The 16,743-nt window shown below is 53.8% G+C and overlaps 1 protein-coding gene across 2 annotated transcripts in view; it reads left to right on the plus strand.

Annotated features, from left to right (window-relative positions):
• Nucleotides 1-6,484: 6,484 nt before the first annotated feature.
• PAX7 (paired box 7) overlaps nucleotides 6,485-16,743 on the plus strand; it is a 117,160-nt gene continuing 106,901 nt past the window's right edge. Inside the window, exons 1-4 of one of the 2 annotated variants that reach the window (XM_049875883.1) lie at nucleotides 6,485-6,569; nucleotides 9,105-9,340; nucleotides 9,898-10,027; nucleotides 10,801-10,935. In XM_049875883.1, the coding sequence (XP_049731840.1) occupies nucleotides 6,485-6,569; nucleotides 9,105-9,340; nucleotides 9,898-10,027; nucleotides 10,801-10,935 (586 nt within the window). The remainder of the gene's footprint in view (nucleotides 6,570-9,104; nucleotides 9,341-9,897; nucleotides 10,028-10,800; nucleotides 10,936-16,743) is intronic. The other variant, XM_049875884.1, reaches the window with a different exon arrangement.

Raw genomic sequence — 16,743 nt, forward strand, 5'->3', positions numbered from 1 at the left:
AATGAAAATGCTTTGCCAATTCTGTAGACGTTCAGCTGTGATAAGGTAACTGTCCAAGGGCACAGTCTACAACCCATTAACGCTGGACTCGGTGCAAATCGAACTTGGAGGAGACAGCCCAGTGCGTTCTGACACTTGGTCTTTTGTTCAGGCAACTGGGAGCCGGGAGCTGGGGAAGAGGCTTCCCTCTCAGGCTCTCAGATGGTTCCAGAAAACAAATTCCCATCACACACAACTCCTCCTGTCTGTGCATGCATACAGCCCCACTTGTGTACATATACACATGCACACATGTACCTGCAGGCACACTCACACGCACTTGTGTGTACTTATGCAAGTACACACATGCTCTTGGCCTCAGATATTCCCACATATACACTTCAACACATACACACAGCCACCTCCATCCCACTACATTCCTTTAGCCCCTTGATACCAGATGGGGGGACATTCTCCTATTCCTGGAGACCCTTTCCCCATTTCAGAAATGGAAAGGAAGGAGGGACTGTTAGAGATAGTCAAAGACGAAAGCCTGTTGTGGATATTGGGGAATACCCTGTAAAGATGCCCTGGTTGCATCTCTCTTTCTGAAAGTGAATAGAAAAGCAATTCTCGAGAGAAGGAGGTTCAGAGGAAGAGGAAACCTGGGCAGCCAGCCCTGTCCAGGTGGGGGAGAGAAGCACCTGGGCACCTCCTGGGCCTCCCTCCAAGCCTCAGCCTCCTGGTCTTTATTTCCAGAACCTCAGGAAGGAAAAGGCTCCCAGGACCAGTCTGAGAAGGAGCAGGAGGAAAAGAGGAGAAGAAAGAAGAAAAGGAAGGGAGAAAAGGAGGGTGAGGAAGAGGGGAAGAGGAAAAGAAGGGGAAAAAGAGGAGAAGGGAGGGAGAAGAGGGAGACAAGGAAGGAGACACAGGAGGAGAAGGAAGAAGAGGGAAAGAGAAGGAGAAAGAGGGAAAGGAAGAGGGAGAAGGTGAGGGAGGAGGATGATGACAGAAGGAGGAACAAAAAAGATGGAAGGGAAGGAGATGGAAGGGGAAAGGGAAATAGAAAAGGAGGAACAGAAGGCTAAAGAGAAGGAGGAAAGGAAGAACAGAAGGAATAAGGGGGGAAGGAGGAGGAAGAAGGGGAGGAGAAGGCTCACCTGAGGTTCCATTCAGCAGCTGGCTTGGGAAAAGTCTGCCTATCATTACTGTTGTTATTATTTACCTTGAGTTTTTTTTTTTTTTTTTTTAAGTCAGAATTGACTCAACTCTCGGCAGCAATGGATTTGGGTTTTTTTTTTTTTTGGCTTACTGGAATCCAATGCATAGTATTTAATTTTTCTAGAGAAAGATAAGCAAGAAAATAACTCAGCTTCCCTTTCCTTCCTGTTCAGGTTTGGGCAGATATTTCCAGGTCACTCTTGGAAGACTGCTACTTCTTAAGAAAAATAATAATAATAAGAGATTGGGGGAGCAGGGACAGGGTGTTCTTTTTCAAGGGTGCCTCTTCCAGTGTGGCACTGAGGAACGGAGAATGAGCCTCCAGAGAGTCCTTTGTTCCTGGATATTCCATTTCTCACCCCACTCTCCAGTCCTCCCTCCCACCCCACATCCTCTTCTCTCATTATCAAACTTTTGAAGACTGAATAATTCCATTTGTTGATGTCTTTGGCCCCTTCCAGCAGAGCTCTGAAAATGCAAAAGGCCCTGCCGAAATCAAACCTCTGGTTTTCAAGGTGGATTTATCACCCTTTAAAGGGAGATTTATTGGGTAACTGCTTTCTAAAAGTGTTCATTGCCCAGGGGTCTGAAATAAAAAGAGTATCATCTCCCCTGGGCTGGGGAGAGGGGGGCCACTGGCCACTTGAGAGCAGAGGAAGGGAGCCCCAGCCAGGGTCACGGGTGGGTCTCACACTTCCCCTCCATTCGCAGAGTGGAGAGGGAGCGGCCAGAGAAAGGCCAAGTTTCCCCAGCTGAAACAATCTGAGGTCTTACTCCCCTACCCCGGGCCTATTTCTTTCTTTTCTGTTTTCATTGGATTTGGAGAGTTCCATTTGGGAACTTGGAAGGAATCGTTCCTATTAGTATTGTTGTTGCCTTTAAATAAAAGGGGGGAGGGGGGAGATGTCAGGCCAGATGGGAGAAGTGGAGGTGGGGGACCATGGTCTGGCCCAGACAGTCCTGGGATGGGAGTAATTCCTGGGTGGCCTGGCGGTGTAGATGCCACTTTAGAGATGCTGATACAGAGGCTGGAGACCAAAGCTGAGGAGAACCCTTCCTGCAGGCCCTTGCTCAGCCCCCTCTGGACCACACGTCCTCCCAGAGAGTCAGGTCTGAGTTTCAGCCGGGAGAGCAACGGAGGCCCACACATACCTCAGGAAACCATGGAGATGGGGGTGGGGGTGGACACAAGGAACAGGAAGAAAGAAAAACTACTGGGCAGAAGTCAGAGAGACAAGGAAGAAAAGAGAAAGACAAACAGACGGTGGAGACCAGAAGATGGACTGGGATGGGGAGCGGAGGGAGGGAGACAAAGAGAGATAGACAGGAAAAGCATGTGTGTGACAAACAGATACACAGAGACAAAGAGACACAGATACACAGAGAGACAGGGAAAGAGACAAAGGGAGACAGAGACAGCAAAAGTATGTGTGCATGTGTGACAGAGACAGAAACAGAGATATGCACAGAGACACAGAAAGACAGAGAGAGAAAGACAGACACAGAGCAAGAAAGGAAAACAAAAAGGGGGGGGAGGGCCGAAGGGGAGAATTTTCTAGGCCAAGTGCAGCCCAACACAGGCAATCTTGACAGGAGCCTCTCAGCTTCTGACAGCAGAGATTGGGGGGTCTTAAAAAAAGATTGGGGGGTCTTAGGAGTTGATTAATGTCGGTCTGGAGAGTGATTTGGGCAAAGGAGTTAGCAAGGGGCAACAAGAGGAGGGGAGAGATTCTCCCTCCACCCCCAGCTGCAGCCGCCCGGGTTCCCAGGTGAACCCCGCTTTCCCTGCTGGATGTGAAATCGCCATTTCACCCCGCCACACTTCTTAATTGTTTCAAAAATCATTTGTGAAATTGGTCTCCAACAGGCGAGAACGGCCACGCTCATTCCGACGGACATGCCCCCCTTCCTCGCCCTGCACCGGCCGGCCAGGACCGACAGAATCCCGGAGCTGCGGAAACGCGGGGTTGGCGCGACCAGCGCGGGGGCTGGGGGAGCCTGCTGGGGCCACTCTCGGGACTGGACCTGTCGCTGAGCCTTCTCTCAGCAGGAACACGGCCGGGCTCCAAGGAAGGCCGGGGGACATGCCGAGGTCGAGGTGGCCCCGGCGCAGGACCCTGGGGTTCTGAGTGTCCTAGGGGGCAGCTGAGAGGGCGGTGAGTCTGGAACCGAGAAGTCCCTCGGTGTGCTCGCCCCACTCGCCTCGGGAGAGGAGCCAGCTGCCAAGTCTGTGAGGAAGGACCCAGCCTTCCAGCCTCTGCTCCCGAAGGCCTTTTCTGCTGGGGAATTGCCCCAAACACACTCACAACTTCCTGATGGAAGCTTAGAGCCCTGCTAAGGCAAGAGGGAAAACCAAAAACAAACCAAACCCTTTGCCGTTGAGTCGATTCTGACTCATAGCCACCCTATAGGACACAGTAGAACTGCCCCACAGGGTTTCTAAGAGCACCTGGTGGATTGGAACTGCTGACCTTTTGGTTAGCAGCCCTAGCTCTTAACTGCTATGCTACCAGGGTTTCCAAGGCAAGAAAGATGGGGTCCCAAAACACAACCACATGCTTAGAACCTCCCTTAGAAACAACTTTACTTTACCTGTTTTTTTTTACAAGCCAAAGGTGGACCACACACAGGCCCACCTTCACCAAGACACACACAGATGGGATATAAACCCACAGCCATACACAAACACACTGATCTGGATGCACCCGCAAGTAGCCTTGAAGAGGAGCCTTAAAAAAAGATTGGGGGGTCTTAGGAGTTGATTAATGTCGGTCTGGAGAGTGATTTGGGCAAGGGAGTTAGCAAGGGGCAACAAGAGGAGGGGAGAGATTCTCCCTCCACCCTTCTCTTCTCCAAGGGAGAAGAGAAATTAATGGTGAATGAATGAATGAATGAACGTGCACTATACACATATATAATTATACATTGTAGATACATAACACATATTGTATATATCCACCTTTGGGGGTCTAGGCATCCAGGCCCCCTAGCAAAATTGGAAATGTAAACTGGGTTCCCAACTCCTATAACCTCATCTTTCACGGAAACACTGGGAAAGGCCCCTGTTGTCCCTTTTCCAACTCTAAAGCTGCCTGGCCTCCCCCTCCTCAATTCTGGGACCACTGAAAGTGTAGGTTTAACAAGTTTTCAAGACGGCCCCTATTCCTAGAGAGCTCCCCCAAGAGACTACAGAACCCCTAAAGCAAGGAGAGAGGTGGGGGGGTCCTTGGGTTTGCCACATGCTGAGAAGGGCAAAGGTCACAGGTGAGGACGAGAGGGGAGGGGAACGCTGGGGCGTGTCTGCGGTGAGTCCCCCAGGCCAAGCCGAGGCTGACCCCTCCGCCGGGAGAGGGCAAGCTTGGGGCCGGCTGGGGGTGGGGGGTGAGTTTGAGGGCTGAGTTTATTTTATTGTATTTTGCCTCCAGAGCTGGGCCAGAGACGCTCTTTCCAGGGGGAGACAAAAGGCCCCGCAGTATTGGCGTCCCGCCCCGCTGGGAGGGCGTTTCGCCCCCAGGACTCCGTGTCCCGAGGAGGGGGCGTCTGGTCACTCAGGCCTCGGAAAGTGCAGAATTGCGGGACTTCTGATCACCCCACCCCCGCTCCAAACAGTTGAACTGGGGCATCCCGGGGTAGAACCTGTGAGAGAAAGAGTTGAGCAGCTCGGTACCGGGTACCGAACTGCTCTCTCCGTCGCCCCGCCCACCCTTTTGGGCCCCCAGATCCCCAGTCTCAACTTGCTGTAGAGCCTGGGGACACAGGACTATCTGCTGGAAAAGGGTCTGGATGGTGACCTAAGGGCCACTGAGGAGCGCGGCGTTTACACCAGGCTGCTGAACAGCGAACCGCGGGGGCGGGGAGGGAGGAAGAGACGCGTCCCTAAGGTTTGGCAGGTCCAGTTTCCCAAGCTCCAGACCCAGAAACGGTCACTCCGGGCTTCTCAGAGCTGCAGGAGGTTGGCAAGATCCCGACACCGAGGCTCAGGCATTAAACACAGAGAAAGTCATAAATCCCCCCCCCCCCCTCCCCGCTTGAAGTCACCGCGGGCTCTTCCCCGGTGAGCCCCACTCGCGGAAATTTCAGTGTGTGAGTGAGATGAGGGAGAAGACGTGAAATACAGCCGACTCGGACTCTGGGAGAGGCCAGAGAAAAGAGGAGAATTCAGGGAGGGATCGGCCGGAGGCAGACATTCCCACGGAGCCGGGACCGAAGAGAGCGGCCGTGGGCGACCCAGGGGCTGGGGACTCTGCGGATCCGGCCCATTCATCAAAGGAAGACACTTGGACAAAGTTGGCCTCCTCCCCTTCTCCCCCAGCCCCCAACTCCCCGGCCTCTGCTCCTTCTGTTTTAATGGACAGTTCAAATTCTCCCCTAAAACGAGGTCGAGCCTGGGATTAGAAAAGAGAAAAAAAAATTCGTTGACTATTTCTTTTCGTTATTGGTCCTCCGCTCCCTTCCGCCCTGGCCCCCTTCCCTCCTCATGAATAAAAGTCCGAACCTATCAGATCTCGTTCGCTGCCTCCTCCTCCTCCTCCTCCTCCAGTCGGGCACTTGGCACAACTTACCCAGCTGATCACTCGTCCCCCTCGCTCTTCCTCTTCTCTTCCCCGATCCCGTCACCCCCCTGTCGCCTCTCCTCCAGCCCCGAAACCCGGGGAGGCACCTTCTCGGCTCCCCAAGTCTTCTAGGGGGAGCGAGTGGGAGAGCTGGCGAGTGAGAGGGTAGCGAGTGTAGTCTGGAGAGAGAAAGCGTGGAGAGGAGTGTGGAGAGAAAGAGGGAGGGCGGGAGAGGGACAGGGAGGGAGTAAATACATAAATAAACACGAAATTCACTCCGCAGCCTCTGCTCAGAAACTTTGGCCCCGAGCACGAGAGCGGCTCGCTGGCGGGTCCCAGGCTGGGGGCCCCGCTGCTGGCCACGTCCCCCCAGCCCCTGTCCGCCGCCCGGCCTCCTCTCCCAGTGCGGCCGGGCGCATCAGCCTCCACAACTTCTGGCTGAGCCAAGCCTGCCGAGGCGGACTTGGGGTTGGTGTGTTTGTTTGAACTTCCTTGTCGCCACCTTCCCTCCCCCCAACCTTCTCCCCCACCTCGCCCGCCTCCCCAGCTTCTGGACGCTTTCGGCTGCAGCCGGGGGTGGGGGGGTGGGGGTAAGGAGCGTGTGTGGAGGGGAGGGGGAAGAGGAGAAGAAAAAAAAAAAAAGGGGAAAGAAAGGGATCGCAGCAGGGGTAAAGGCAGCGGAGGGAAAGCGATTTTTGCCGACTGTGGATTCGTCCCCGACGTGCGCGAGAATGGCGGCCCTTCCCGGCACGGTACCGAGGATGATGCGGCCGGCTCCGGGACAGAACTACCCCCGTACGGGATTTCCTCTGGAAGGTAAGAGCGCCCAGACTTGCCTCGCCTTGATTCCTCCGCTGGGAACTCGAGGTCCTTGGAGAGGTGGCGACTACCAGGGGATGGTGGCAGTGGCGGCGGCAGCAGTGGGGTCCCCTTCTCCTCTGGGTCCAAGTCCCGGCACGCGACCCAGGAAGTTCCTGGGACCGACGCTTGTCAGTTTTCTGCGTCGGTTTCACCGAACCGCGGCCTGGGCTTCCCAGGTCGGGCAGTTGGCCATTCCCGGCAGGGTTCAATTCCCAGTAGACTTCTGCTCCAAAGGAAATTTCAGATCCCAGTAAATGTCGGCTTCTTCCACTACCTCAGATACTTTTTCCCTGATACTTTTTCTTGGTGTTCACCAGCTGCGGGCTTTCTACACTTGTTTTGAATTGTACCTTTCACCCCCAGGATGGTTTTCTAATCCCTTTTATTTCGAAATCTCAACAGACGCCAAAAATGTGTGATTCTTTGTATGTCTAAACTACGAAGGCGTATCCGCTTCTTCCAAAGCAGCCGCCAAAAACTCCTGCTTTTCGGCCTGGAAAGAAACTAATTTGAAAAAAATAAGTAGTAACGATTTTTCCCCCAAAACTTTTCACCCTGGGCTTTTGAACTCTGGAAATCTTCGGGGACAGAACCTTGAGACGGCGAGGGGGCAAGACAGTGTCCAGACAGGGGAAAAGTATTCATTTTGAAACGTGTCCTTGCTAAATATCGAGCGCCAGGAAGAGCAGAGAGGACCTGCGTAAGCGGATTCCCGGCTCGAGACAGAGCTGGAAGCGCACGGCCACCGAGATTCTCCCTGCGTTTTTTGTTTTTTTCTTTTTAAACTCATAAATGCCTTCAACCTGTCGCTGATGGAGTCGTTCTGCTTGTGGGGTTAGGTAGCCCAGGGTGTCATAAAGAAATGGTTAGAGATACGTGCGGCTTTTATTTTTTAATCACTGTTTTTGTAATTGTATGAGCCCCTTGTGCGTGAGAAAGAGGAGAGAAGGCAGGGAGGGGGTTGGCGGGCAGGCAGCCTGCGATCTGCGGAGGGGGTCCCTCCGGCTGCGAGACTGCACCGAGTCCCCGAATTAGACAGAGGCGAAGAGAGCGGCTCCGTGATCAAGTGCGCGTGAGCAGCCACGCAGGCGGGAGAGCGCACAAGCCCGGGGATTTGCCGTGGCACTCTCCTGTAGCGAATGAAAGTAAAACAGGCGGCCAAGGACGCGCGGCGGATTAGGACAATATTTGCCCAACATGACGGAGAATACTGAGGAGAGCCGAGTGCCGGTCGCTAAAGAGGCTCTTGAATATAAAGTTGGGCGCTCGAGAGCTCTCCAGCGCTAATGGCATATCCCGCCACGGAGACCGAGTGACTGATTTGGCGACGCACGATTTATGATTAAATCCGAGGGTGGCTTCAGACACCTACTTTTACAAAGAGAGATAGGGGAACCGGGAGAGCGAGGGAGGGGGCGGTAGGAACAGCTCAGCAGCCGGAGCCTCTCCTCGCCTCCTCTCCTCCAATTATACCGTCAGCTTCCTCCTCTCCGGCGGCTGTGAAATCGTTCTAATCTGCCAGATCTCCGCAGCCGCCGAGTCCCCAAATTGGGGGGATGGAGACCGGATTAGTGCACCGGGTGCCCCCTAACCTTCTGTGAGGAAATTGTGTAGACTTTGCATTAAGGCGTCCTCGGATGCTCTCCCCTCCCCAGCAGGCACCAGGAGAGCCTGTCTCCCTGGATGCCAAAGTCACCCACACTCGGGGACTCGGGCCCACCTATATATCAGCCTAGCAGGGCCTGGCGGGACAGTTCGTGGTTTTCAGAGGCCAAGCGGAGTATTTGATTTTGGAGCTAGCTGACAGTGGCACATGTCCCAAGCTTGTCCCAAAATGAAATTAAAGTTCTCAGAGGGGTTGGAGACAAGGGGAGTCCCCCAAGGGACAGCCAGGTGTCCCCAGAGGCAGTGGCCAATAGCATTATGTCACCAGTCCCTCGGCTTTGCCTGCCCTGCTGCCAAAGCCAGGGCGGTAAATGTTAGCGATCAAGCAGCCCCTCTGGCCCCCAATAAAATGGATCTATCTTGACCACTTGCAGCATGGAACTTACCAGATGGGCCACAGCTCACCACTTATTGGTCTCTTTGAGAGGAAGGCAGACCTTAGGCCCAAGCTGCTGCCCGGGGGACAGAGGTCCTAGGTTCTATCTGTCCCATGGTTTCTTGGCTTTCCCCCTTCAGGCTTTCCACTCTCCTTAGAGGCATTCAGATCCCCCAGGTGTGTTCTTATTCCCTGTAGTGTGGCAGGACTGGGGCCACACAGCATCTGGAGGGACTCCTACAGCTGTGACCCCTCTCTCCATCCCTGCAGGACCCTCCCTCAACTTTATGACTGTTGTTTCCTGGCCTCTGAGCTGCCAGAGCTCCAAACATGAGAATCTTGGAGATCCACTGTGCTTAAACAAAACTGGAGTCAGGGGAGCACCCAGTGTCCCCTCCCTATCCTTACCCTGTGCCACTCTTCTTCTTCATCTCCCCTCCCTTATCCAGTGTCCACCCCACTCGGACAAGGTCGGGTCAACCAGCTAGGTGGGGTCTTCATCAATGGGCGACCCCTGCCCAACCACATCCGCCACAAGATCGTGGAGATGGCCCACCACGGCATCCGGCCCTGTGTCATCTCCCGCCAGCTGCGTGTCTCCCATGGCTGCGTCTCCAAGATTCTCTGCCGCTACCAGGAGACCGGGTCCATCCGGCCTGGGGCCATAGGAGGTAGCAAGCCCAGAGTGAGTGTCTTTACCACGGAGGCTGGCAGTCAGCCTCCCCATGGTCAGGGGTCCTGGTTGTAGCCCCTCACTGCCCTGTGTCATCCAGTAGCAGCATGGGGATGCCTGTACGCTCCCTACAAAACTACAATGGCAGAGTACCCCCTATTATTTTCCCTATTTTAAATTTCTCAGGGATGGGGATGAGTGAGGTCTAGGTGGCTCAAGATTGTGAGGCCAATGAGACAGATCGGGGAGATCCCTACATCTACCCTGTCCCCCTGCCACCATCCCAGACCAGGGGAAATTTTCCATCTTTCAGGCTCCCTCTCCTCTGGTCTTCAGTCTTGCCTGAAATAGTGAGGGGAGACACTGGGGGTCCTAATTAGGTTTCCCTTTTATTACCAATCATTACCCTTCTCCCAGCTACCTCCCTGGAAGCCAGGAACTAATTTCTTGAAAAGGTAAAAGCCAATCTTAGAAGGGGGACATGGGTGCTCTTGGGAGGTTGATATTAAAAGTATCTCCCTCCCCCACCCTATCTTTCCACTCCGACTCTCCCACCTCCACCTCTGAAGCAGGTGGCGACTCCGGATGTGGAGAAAAAAATCGAGGAGTACAAGAGGGAAAACCCAGGCATGTTCAGCTGGGAGATCCGGGATCGGCTGCTGAAAGATGGGCACTGTGACCGCAGCACCGTGCCCTCAGGTGAGAAGGCAGCTGAGCCAGCCCAGGGCTGGAGGTCGGAGAGAGTGGAGAGGAGAGAGTGGGTGATGAGGAACTTGGAGGAAAGTTGGGAGCAAGAGGGCATTGGAGGGAATCAAACCAGAAGAGAGAAAGTTAGGAAGGAAGAGGGGGAAGGGGAAGACAGGGTAAAAGAAGGAAGGAAGGAAGGGGCAAGACATTAATCTAGAAGGTTGGTGAGAGAGAGCACCCCTTTCAGCTTTCTTGGAGACTTGGCCTAGAGAAATGGGTCTGTTCTAGGACAGTTGGTCTCTATGGGCTTCCTTGGACCCCCCTTCTTCTCCAAGACATTATTTCTGTTTTGCTGCCACCATCAGCCACCAAAGTACCTGGGGTGTGTGTGTGTGTGTGTGTACACGGGCATTCAGTCAGGTAGCGCCCGTGGGGGGACATACCTGAGTGTGGGGATGGCTGCTGCAGGGGCTACAGAGGCTTTAGGGTATGTGGTGGTGTAAGCTACAAGGACCGAGACACGTATAAGGATGCAACCAAGCTGGTGCCTCTGCTACAATCTTACCACCAAAAGGGGCCCAGGTGTGTGAGTCAGGCTTCCGTAAGTGAGTGGCTGTTCTTGTGCCTCCGGGTAGGGGTAACTGCTTAAGTGTGTGTGGGGAGTGAATAGGTGTGCATTCCCAGAGGAGGGGGCAGTTTCCCGCCTTTCTTTCATGGGTAGAGGCAGCATCTGGCTCCCTTGCCCCAGCAACTTATACTCGCTCTTTTGCCTTTGAATTTCTGAGGTTTAGTGAGTTCGATTAGCCGCGTGCTCAGAATCAAGTTCGGGAAGAAAGAGGAGGAGGAGGAAGCAGACAAGAAGGAGGACGACGGCGAAAAGAAGGCCAAACACAGCATCGACGGCATCCTGGGCGACAAAGGTAGGGACCCACCTGGGGCCTGCGACCTAAACCCGGCGATTCCCGCACTTGCGAGTGTGCAGGCCTGTAGTTTGCTTCCACCGCCCGAGGAAGGCGGACTGAACTTTAGCGGAAAACTCGCAGGCCCTGGGGCAGCCGAGTGCCTCCCGGGGTTTGCGGAGAGCGCCCCTTCCGTGCGCCCCAGGGCTGAGGCAGTGAGCGGAGCCGGCGCCTCCCTTGCGCGGGCAGAGCCGGGACGCCAATGGCCTCTGTGTCTCCGGGGAGCTCAACTGCGGGTAGTACGCTGTGCGCCGCTGACTTTGCAACCCCGGCGCACGCCTAGTCTAACCAAGGACTCCGGCGCGTGTGTTTACCTGGGCTGGCGTTTTGGCGGCTAGTCCAGGTCTAGATCAATTATTTATAGGAAACTTGGGCAAGGAGGTGGGGAGAGGAAGGAGGAGCCGGCCTGAGGCTCCCTAAATGAATTTGTTAACCACACCCGCACTCTCTCTCTAAATGGTCCCTTGAAACCTCTCCTGACAGTTGATTGACCGCAGCAATCAATAAATATTAGCGAGGGCTGAGCGGGCCGCGGCTTCATGCACTCTCAGTCCCGCGTTGTTAGGGCCGGAACTGAGAGTTGGGGGCCAGAAGGGTGCCCTATTAGGACTCTTCCCTCTTCTGGTAGGCAGCCAGGCTGGGAGTTGAGTGCAAGCTCACCGAGGCACAGGGTAGGAGAATCCCAGTGGGGGAGAGAGATCCAGACCCAGCAACCCTCCCTACTCAACGCAGGCTGGAGTCTGAACCCATCTCCCTGCTTGTTTTCGTGATCAGCTAGGGAAGGCATGCATCTTTCAAGAGCCTGCACGCAGGGGAAGGGAACTGTGGTTTTGTTTTTTTGACAGGGAAAGAAAATGTCTGTGGGTGCAGGGGTGTAGGAAGGGAGAGTCCTTCCCCACACCACCCCCCTCTCTTTATGACTTGGGTAAGTGTGCACTAAGTGGGCATCTGCGGAGAGATAGAAATGGAAGACCCAGAGTCACAAAGACTGACCAGGAGCAAGAAGCAGGCCCCCAAACACACAAGGAGGCAGCGGGCAGAGAGAATTGGAAAGACATTGGCCTTGCGAACCTGCAAAACGGTGGCTTTGGAAAAGGTGGAGAAGTGCGCTGGGATCTCAGACTTATGAAAAGCATGTTTTGCTCCAGTTTCCTTCCAGAGGCTTCTCCCCCCACTCTTGTCCCCACACTCCTAGCCCAGGTCTCCCTTCAAGTTCTCAGTAGTCCCTCCCAACCTTGAAGATGAACTTCACAGACAAGCCTGCTTCCAATGACAACCCCCAGAGAGACCCAGTCCTGGGACAGGGAGTGGGGAGGGGGTACAGCTTGTGACACAGCGGCTGAGAGCAGGGGAAGGGGCGGGCTATTGACATTCAGGGCCCAGAGTGGGGCCTGCAGTCCTGCCGGGACAAAAGAGCCAGGGAAGAAAGCAGGCAAGCTGCGCGTGGCACCCCGCTGTGCTGGGCCTTTCGAGGGGCCTCGGTCTGCTTCAGGGAGGGAACCCTACCATGCCAAGTAGCCCTGGACTTTGGCCAGGCAGCCCGGGAGCCCTGAGACCCTGTGGGGAGACCCAGTTCTTATTTTAGTTTGTATTGGAAATAGAAAAGTGGGGCCTTTTTGTGGGGGTGGGAGGTACAGAACTTGAATGATCTGTCCTGGCCAGATTCTGCACAGCAGACACCCCCTCTGAGACGTACCCCCGCCCCAGAAGCCGAAGGAGGTTTTATTATTATTCGAAGAGACTTTAGAAGTGCGTATTGGGGCAGGGCAGGGCAAGGCAGGGCAGGGCAGGGCAGGGCAGGGCAGGGCGGGGGGGCAGGGATGTCCAATTTGGTCTGTGAGTATACGTGCATACATTTCCTCTGACAAAGAATGAGAGGAAAGGTAAGGAAGACTATGGAAAGAGTGTATGGTTTTGGGGTCCTTCTAACTCAGGGGAGTTCAGGGGCTCCCAGCGCTGGTCTGGGTTTGTAAAATTTGCTAATAGGCTCTTCGCTGGATAGAGGTTTTTCCTGCAGTGGAACCAGGAAGCTCCAAGTCTCCAGGGGCTTAATCAGGAGGCTGGTGTTTCCAGATGGGGAAGGCTGAGAGCACCAGAGCTGGGTCTGAGGAAGAATTGCAGAAATGAAATGATCTCAGTGAAAGCAGCTTGCCGTCCAGAGACCCCCGCTGTGTTTACGTGAGGGCAGTAATGTTGGGCACTGTGACTGTCATAGACTTCCCATGTAGGCTCCTACGCCTCTCGGGACTGCTTGCCCATGGCCTTCGGAGCCCAGTGCCACGGGTTATAAGTCTGTGCAAGTGGGATTCTTCGTAGGTGTGTACTGATTGTAAAAGATTGTAGATGGGTGCAAATGGGCAGTAGGGTTGTTCAAATGAGAGAGGGTTGTCCATCTGTGGACAAATTGTATCAATTCCTGATGTGAGTACCTGGGCCAGTCCGCAGGCATTCCAGTGAACGGCCAAGCTGGAACCCATCATTTCTACTCCAGGCCCCAGACATCAGTTTCATTGCCAAATTAAAGGCAAAAAGATCTCCTAAACTCCAAGTCCACCAGATCTCCAGAAGCTGAGGTATTTCTTGGGTAAAAGGGCAGGCAGGGGGAGGGTGCACCCCTGCAACTTTGTTTTGGCTTCTTGCTCTTGACAAATGCTTTCTCCCAGGGTTGCCCCTTTCATGGCGGGGAGCCGCCAAAGAAGGGGTTTAAGAGCTCTCTTCTTTAACCGCTAAAGAGAGATCCCTCCCTGAGTCCGTTTTTTCCTATCGTCCGCTTGGCATTTAATAATGTTAAGACTTATTAGAGCTGGTAATGAAAACTGGGACTGTTGAATAGGAAACTGTGTTGGAGAGGGGTGTAATAGCTTCCAGGCATGGTAAGAAACTATTTATCCGCAATCAGTCCTCACTCTCAGAGTTTGAAGCACAAACGTTAAGTTGAAGGGTTTTAAAGCAGATTAAATTGAGCTTTTATTTCCGTGCACTTTCATCTCTGAACGGCTCACTCCTGCTCCCCTTGGGCTGATATTCATGAGGCTGTTCGTATTTTTTTTTCCCCCCTCTTATCCTTGTTAAGACTAAGTTATTAGGATTGTTAGTTGTGAGAATTCTCAGACCACTGCCAATAGGAGCTCTGGCCATGCTCTGCTCACCTGGAGAGGGATGTGGACAGCTCTTTGCCCCCAGACACTTGACTCTTTCCTCCTCGCTTCCTTATCCAAGGACCCGAGAAGAGGCCAGCCAGGCATCTGACCAGGAGAGGATTTGAGGGGAGGCAGGGAAACAGGAAAGGAAAAGATTTTCTCAGAATCTGAGTCCAGAGAAGACTCCTAGGGGAATTTGAGAGTGGTTTGCAAAGGGTCATACCATCCTCTGTCAAACCAGCTGAGGGAGTGAGTGTGAAGAAACAAACAATAATATAATAACAACAACAGTAAAATACAATAAGAACACCGAAGCCTCAGGCATTTGACAATACGGGAGTTGATGCTGAAACTGACCAGGTCAAGGGAAACTGAACAGGTCAGATGTGGGGCTTGGGGCTCCCTGTTGGCCACTGGGCTGGAAAGCCCAGCGGGGTCACAATTAATGTGAAATAAGGGGAGTAAACCCTGTCCCAAGATTAAAAAACAAAAAATCTGAGTTTTCCTCTGAGGGTGGGGGGAGGGGGGCCAGCCGGCATCAAAGTGGAGCAGGAGAATTCTCAGTCCTCCCGGGTCTGAAAGACCATTGGAGGTGTGGGGTGTAGAGGAGGGGAGGCGGGTTTGTTTTTCTTTGAGCTCTCCTGAATTTATTTTTAAAGCAGTTAAAGTACAGGTGTGGACTGGGGGGGTGGCAGGGATGGATCGGGAAGGAGGGGAGAGCCCAAAGTGTAGGTTTTCGACACTTGTAAAAAGAGGTGGGAAACAATTTAATTTGGCAGCGGCGAGAGCTGCTAATGCGGTTTTCGGTCGTTTGCTACACTGGAGGAAGCTGTTTTGATTGTGTGTACAAGGACCTGCCAAATTTAATTAGGCTCCGGGGGAGTGAATGAATAGGGGAAGGGGGGCACTGCTCCTCTCAGCCCACACTGTTCCCCCCCTCCCCGCCCCCAGCTTCACACCTGGAAGGGGCATTGTTTACGGGACAGGCAGAACCGGGACAAGAGGAGGGGGAGGACAGGGACAGGGGACTTGGAAGAGGGATCCAGGGAGGGGAGGCAGAGCGTCCATTTATCAAGAAACAATCTGCATTGATTTAAACCAACAAGTTCCCTCCTCTGTAAATGTGTGTTTAGAGAAAGGTAACTGACACTCCACCAAATCAAAGGATTACCCCGGGTTGGCAATCTAATCAAACAGAGTCCAGGCGGGATTTGAGGCTGTTCAGAGTGGGATCAGCTTCGCATAATGGGGGCTCCGAGGAAGACGGGAGGGTGTCAGGCAATTCCCCCGGCTTTAGGCGACGCCCGGTGGTGGATATTCGGAGACCAGAGGGAGAGAGGGAGGGGGCGAGGGAGAGGCTGGGCGCGCCGGGGTGGTGGGGGGATGGGGTGAGCAGAGAGAGGGTGCGGAGGGGGGACTATCCTCGCGGAGGGGGCTCCCGGCGACCGGGTGAGCCCACACTGAGCTGACAAGGCTCCCCCTTTCTTCCCTCCATCCCCCCAGCCGAAGAAGAGCGAGGGGGAGGCGGGAGCTGAGCCTAACGAAGAACAACAATAAGGAGATAACTATTACAAAGGCAAACACTAGGGCTCGCGCGCTCGCAGCCCCAGAACCTGCAGTAAATAAAGTCGGCAAACTGTTTGCCAGATAAACTCGTGCCTAAATCGAGTGTGACGGGCAAGGAGAGAAGAGACAGAAGGAGATAAGGTTGGAGGGGGAAGGAACGAACATAATCTAATAGAAGACATTTAGAAAACAAACTTGAAACAAGGGAGAACAGGCGAGCGGAGGGTAATTATCCGCCCCAGAGAGCTGGGGAAGCCGTTCAGGGCTCTAGGGTGTGGGAGCCGCGCAGGAGCCGTGTGCTGGGGCGCAACTTTGAAACTCCACGGGGAACCAGGACATGGTCGGGGGGGGGGCATGGAAAGGGGCTTGGATCCCCGATTGAGGTTCCCGCGCAGCCCCCAGTTTCCCGAATGGAGGCATTTCTAAACCGGGCGGGGTCCCCCCTCTGCGAGGGCGTTCGGGTTGTGTTCACCTCCGGGCACGCACAGCCACACACCGGCTGTTTCCAGGCGTTTGTATCTAAAGGACGCGTATGCGCGGCGCGGTGGTGAAAGGAATTAGGTATTTACCAGTTTGAAATAAGCCTGGCTAAGAAGAAGAGAGAAGAGAGAGAGACATTGAAAAGATGAGGTTGGGGAAGACTTCAAACGAATTCATCATTTGGAATGGTGGAGGGGAGATTTACCAGACAGTATTGGGAAGTTATTTAGATATTAATAACACATTTTCCTGAGGCGCGACCACGGAAGCCATCTGCGCTGCTCTCCGAGCTATTTGGCTGGGTGAAATATGGGCGTCTGAAATGTTGGGGAGAGATAACACAATCAGGCTAACCCTGGTCCTAAGACTGCATCGCAGCGTTAAACCGGGATTAACCTCCCCCCACCCCCGTCACCCCCTCCCCTTTCACAGCTTTCCAAATTTTCAGTGGAATTTACATGGAGGGATTTAAAAGCACATATAACAGTAGCCTTAAAGCAGTAAGATGGTGTTTTTTGGTTTTTTTTTTTTTTTAGAATGCCTTTCTGAAAGTGATAGTTGTCATACACCACAGTATATATAG

The sequence above is a fragment of the Elephas maximus genome, chromosome 3 (genome assembly GCF_024166365.1).
Source record: "Elephas maximus indicus isolate mEleMax1 chromosome 3, mEleMax1 primary haplotype, whole genome shotgun sequence".
Taxonomy (NCBI): Eukaryota; Metazoa; Chordata; class Mammalia; order Proboscidea; family Elephantidae; genus Elephas; species Elephas maximus.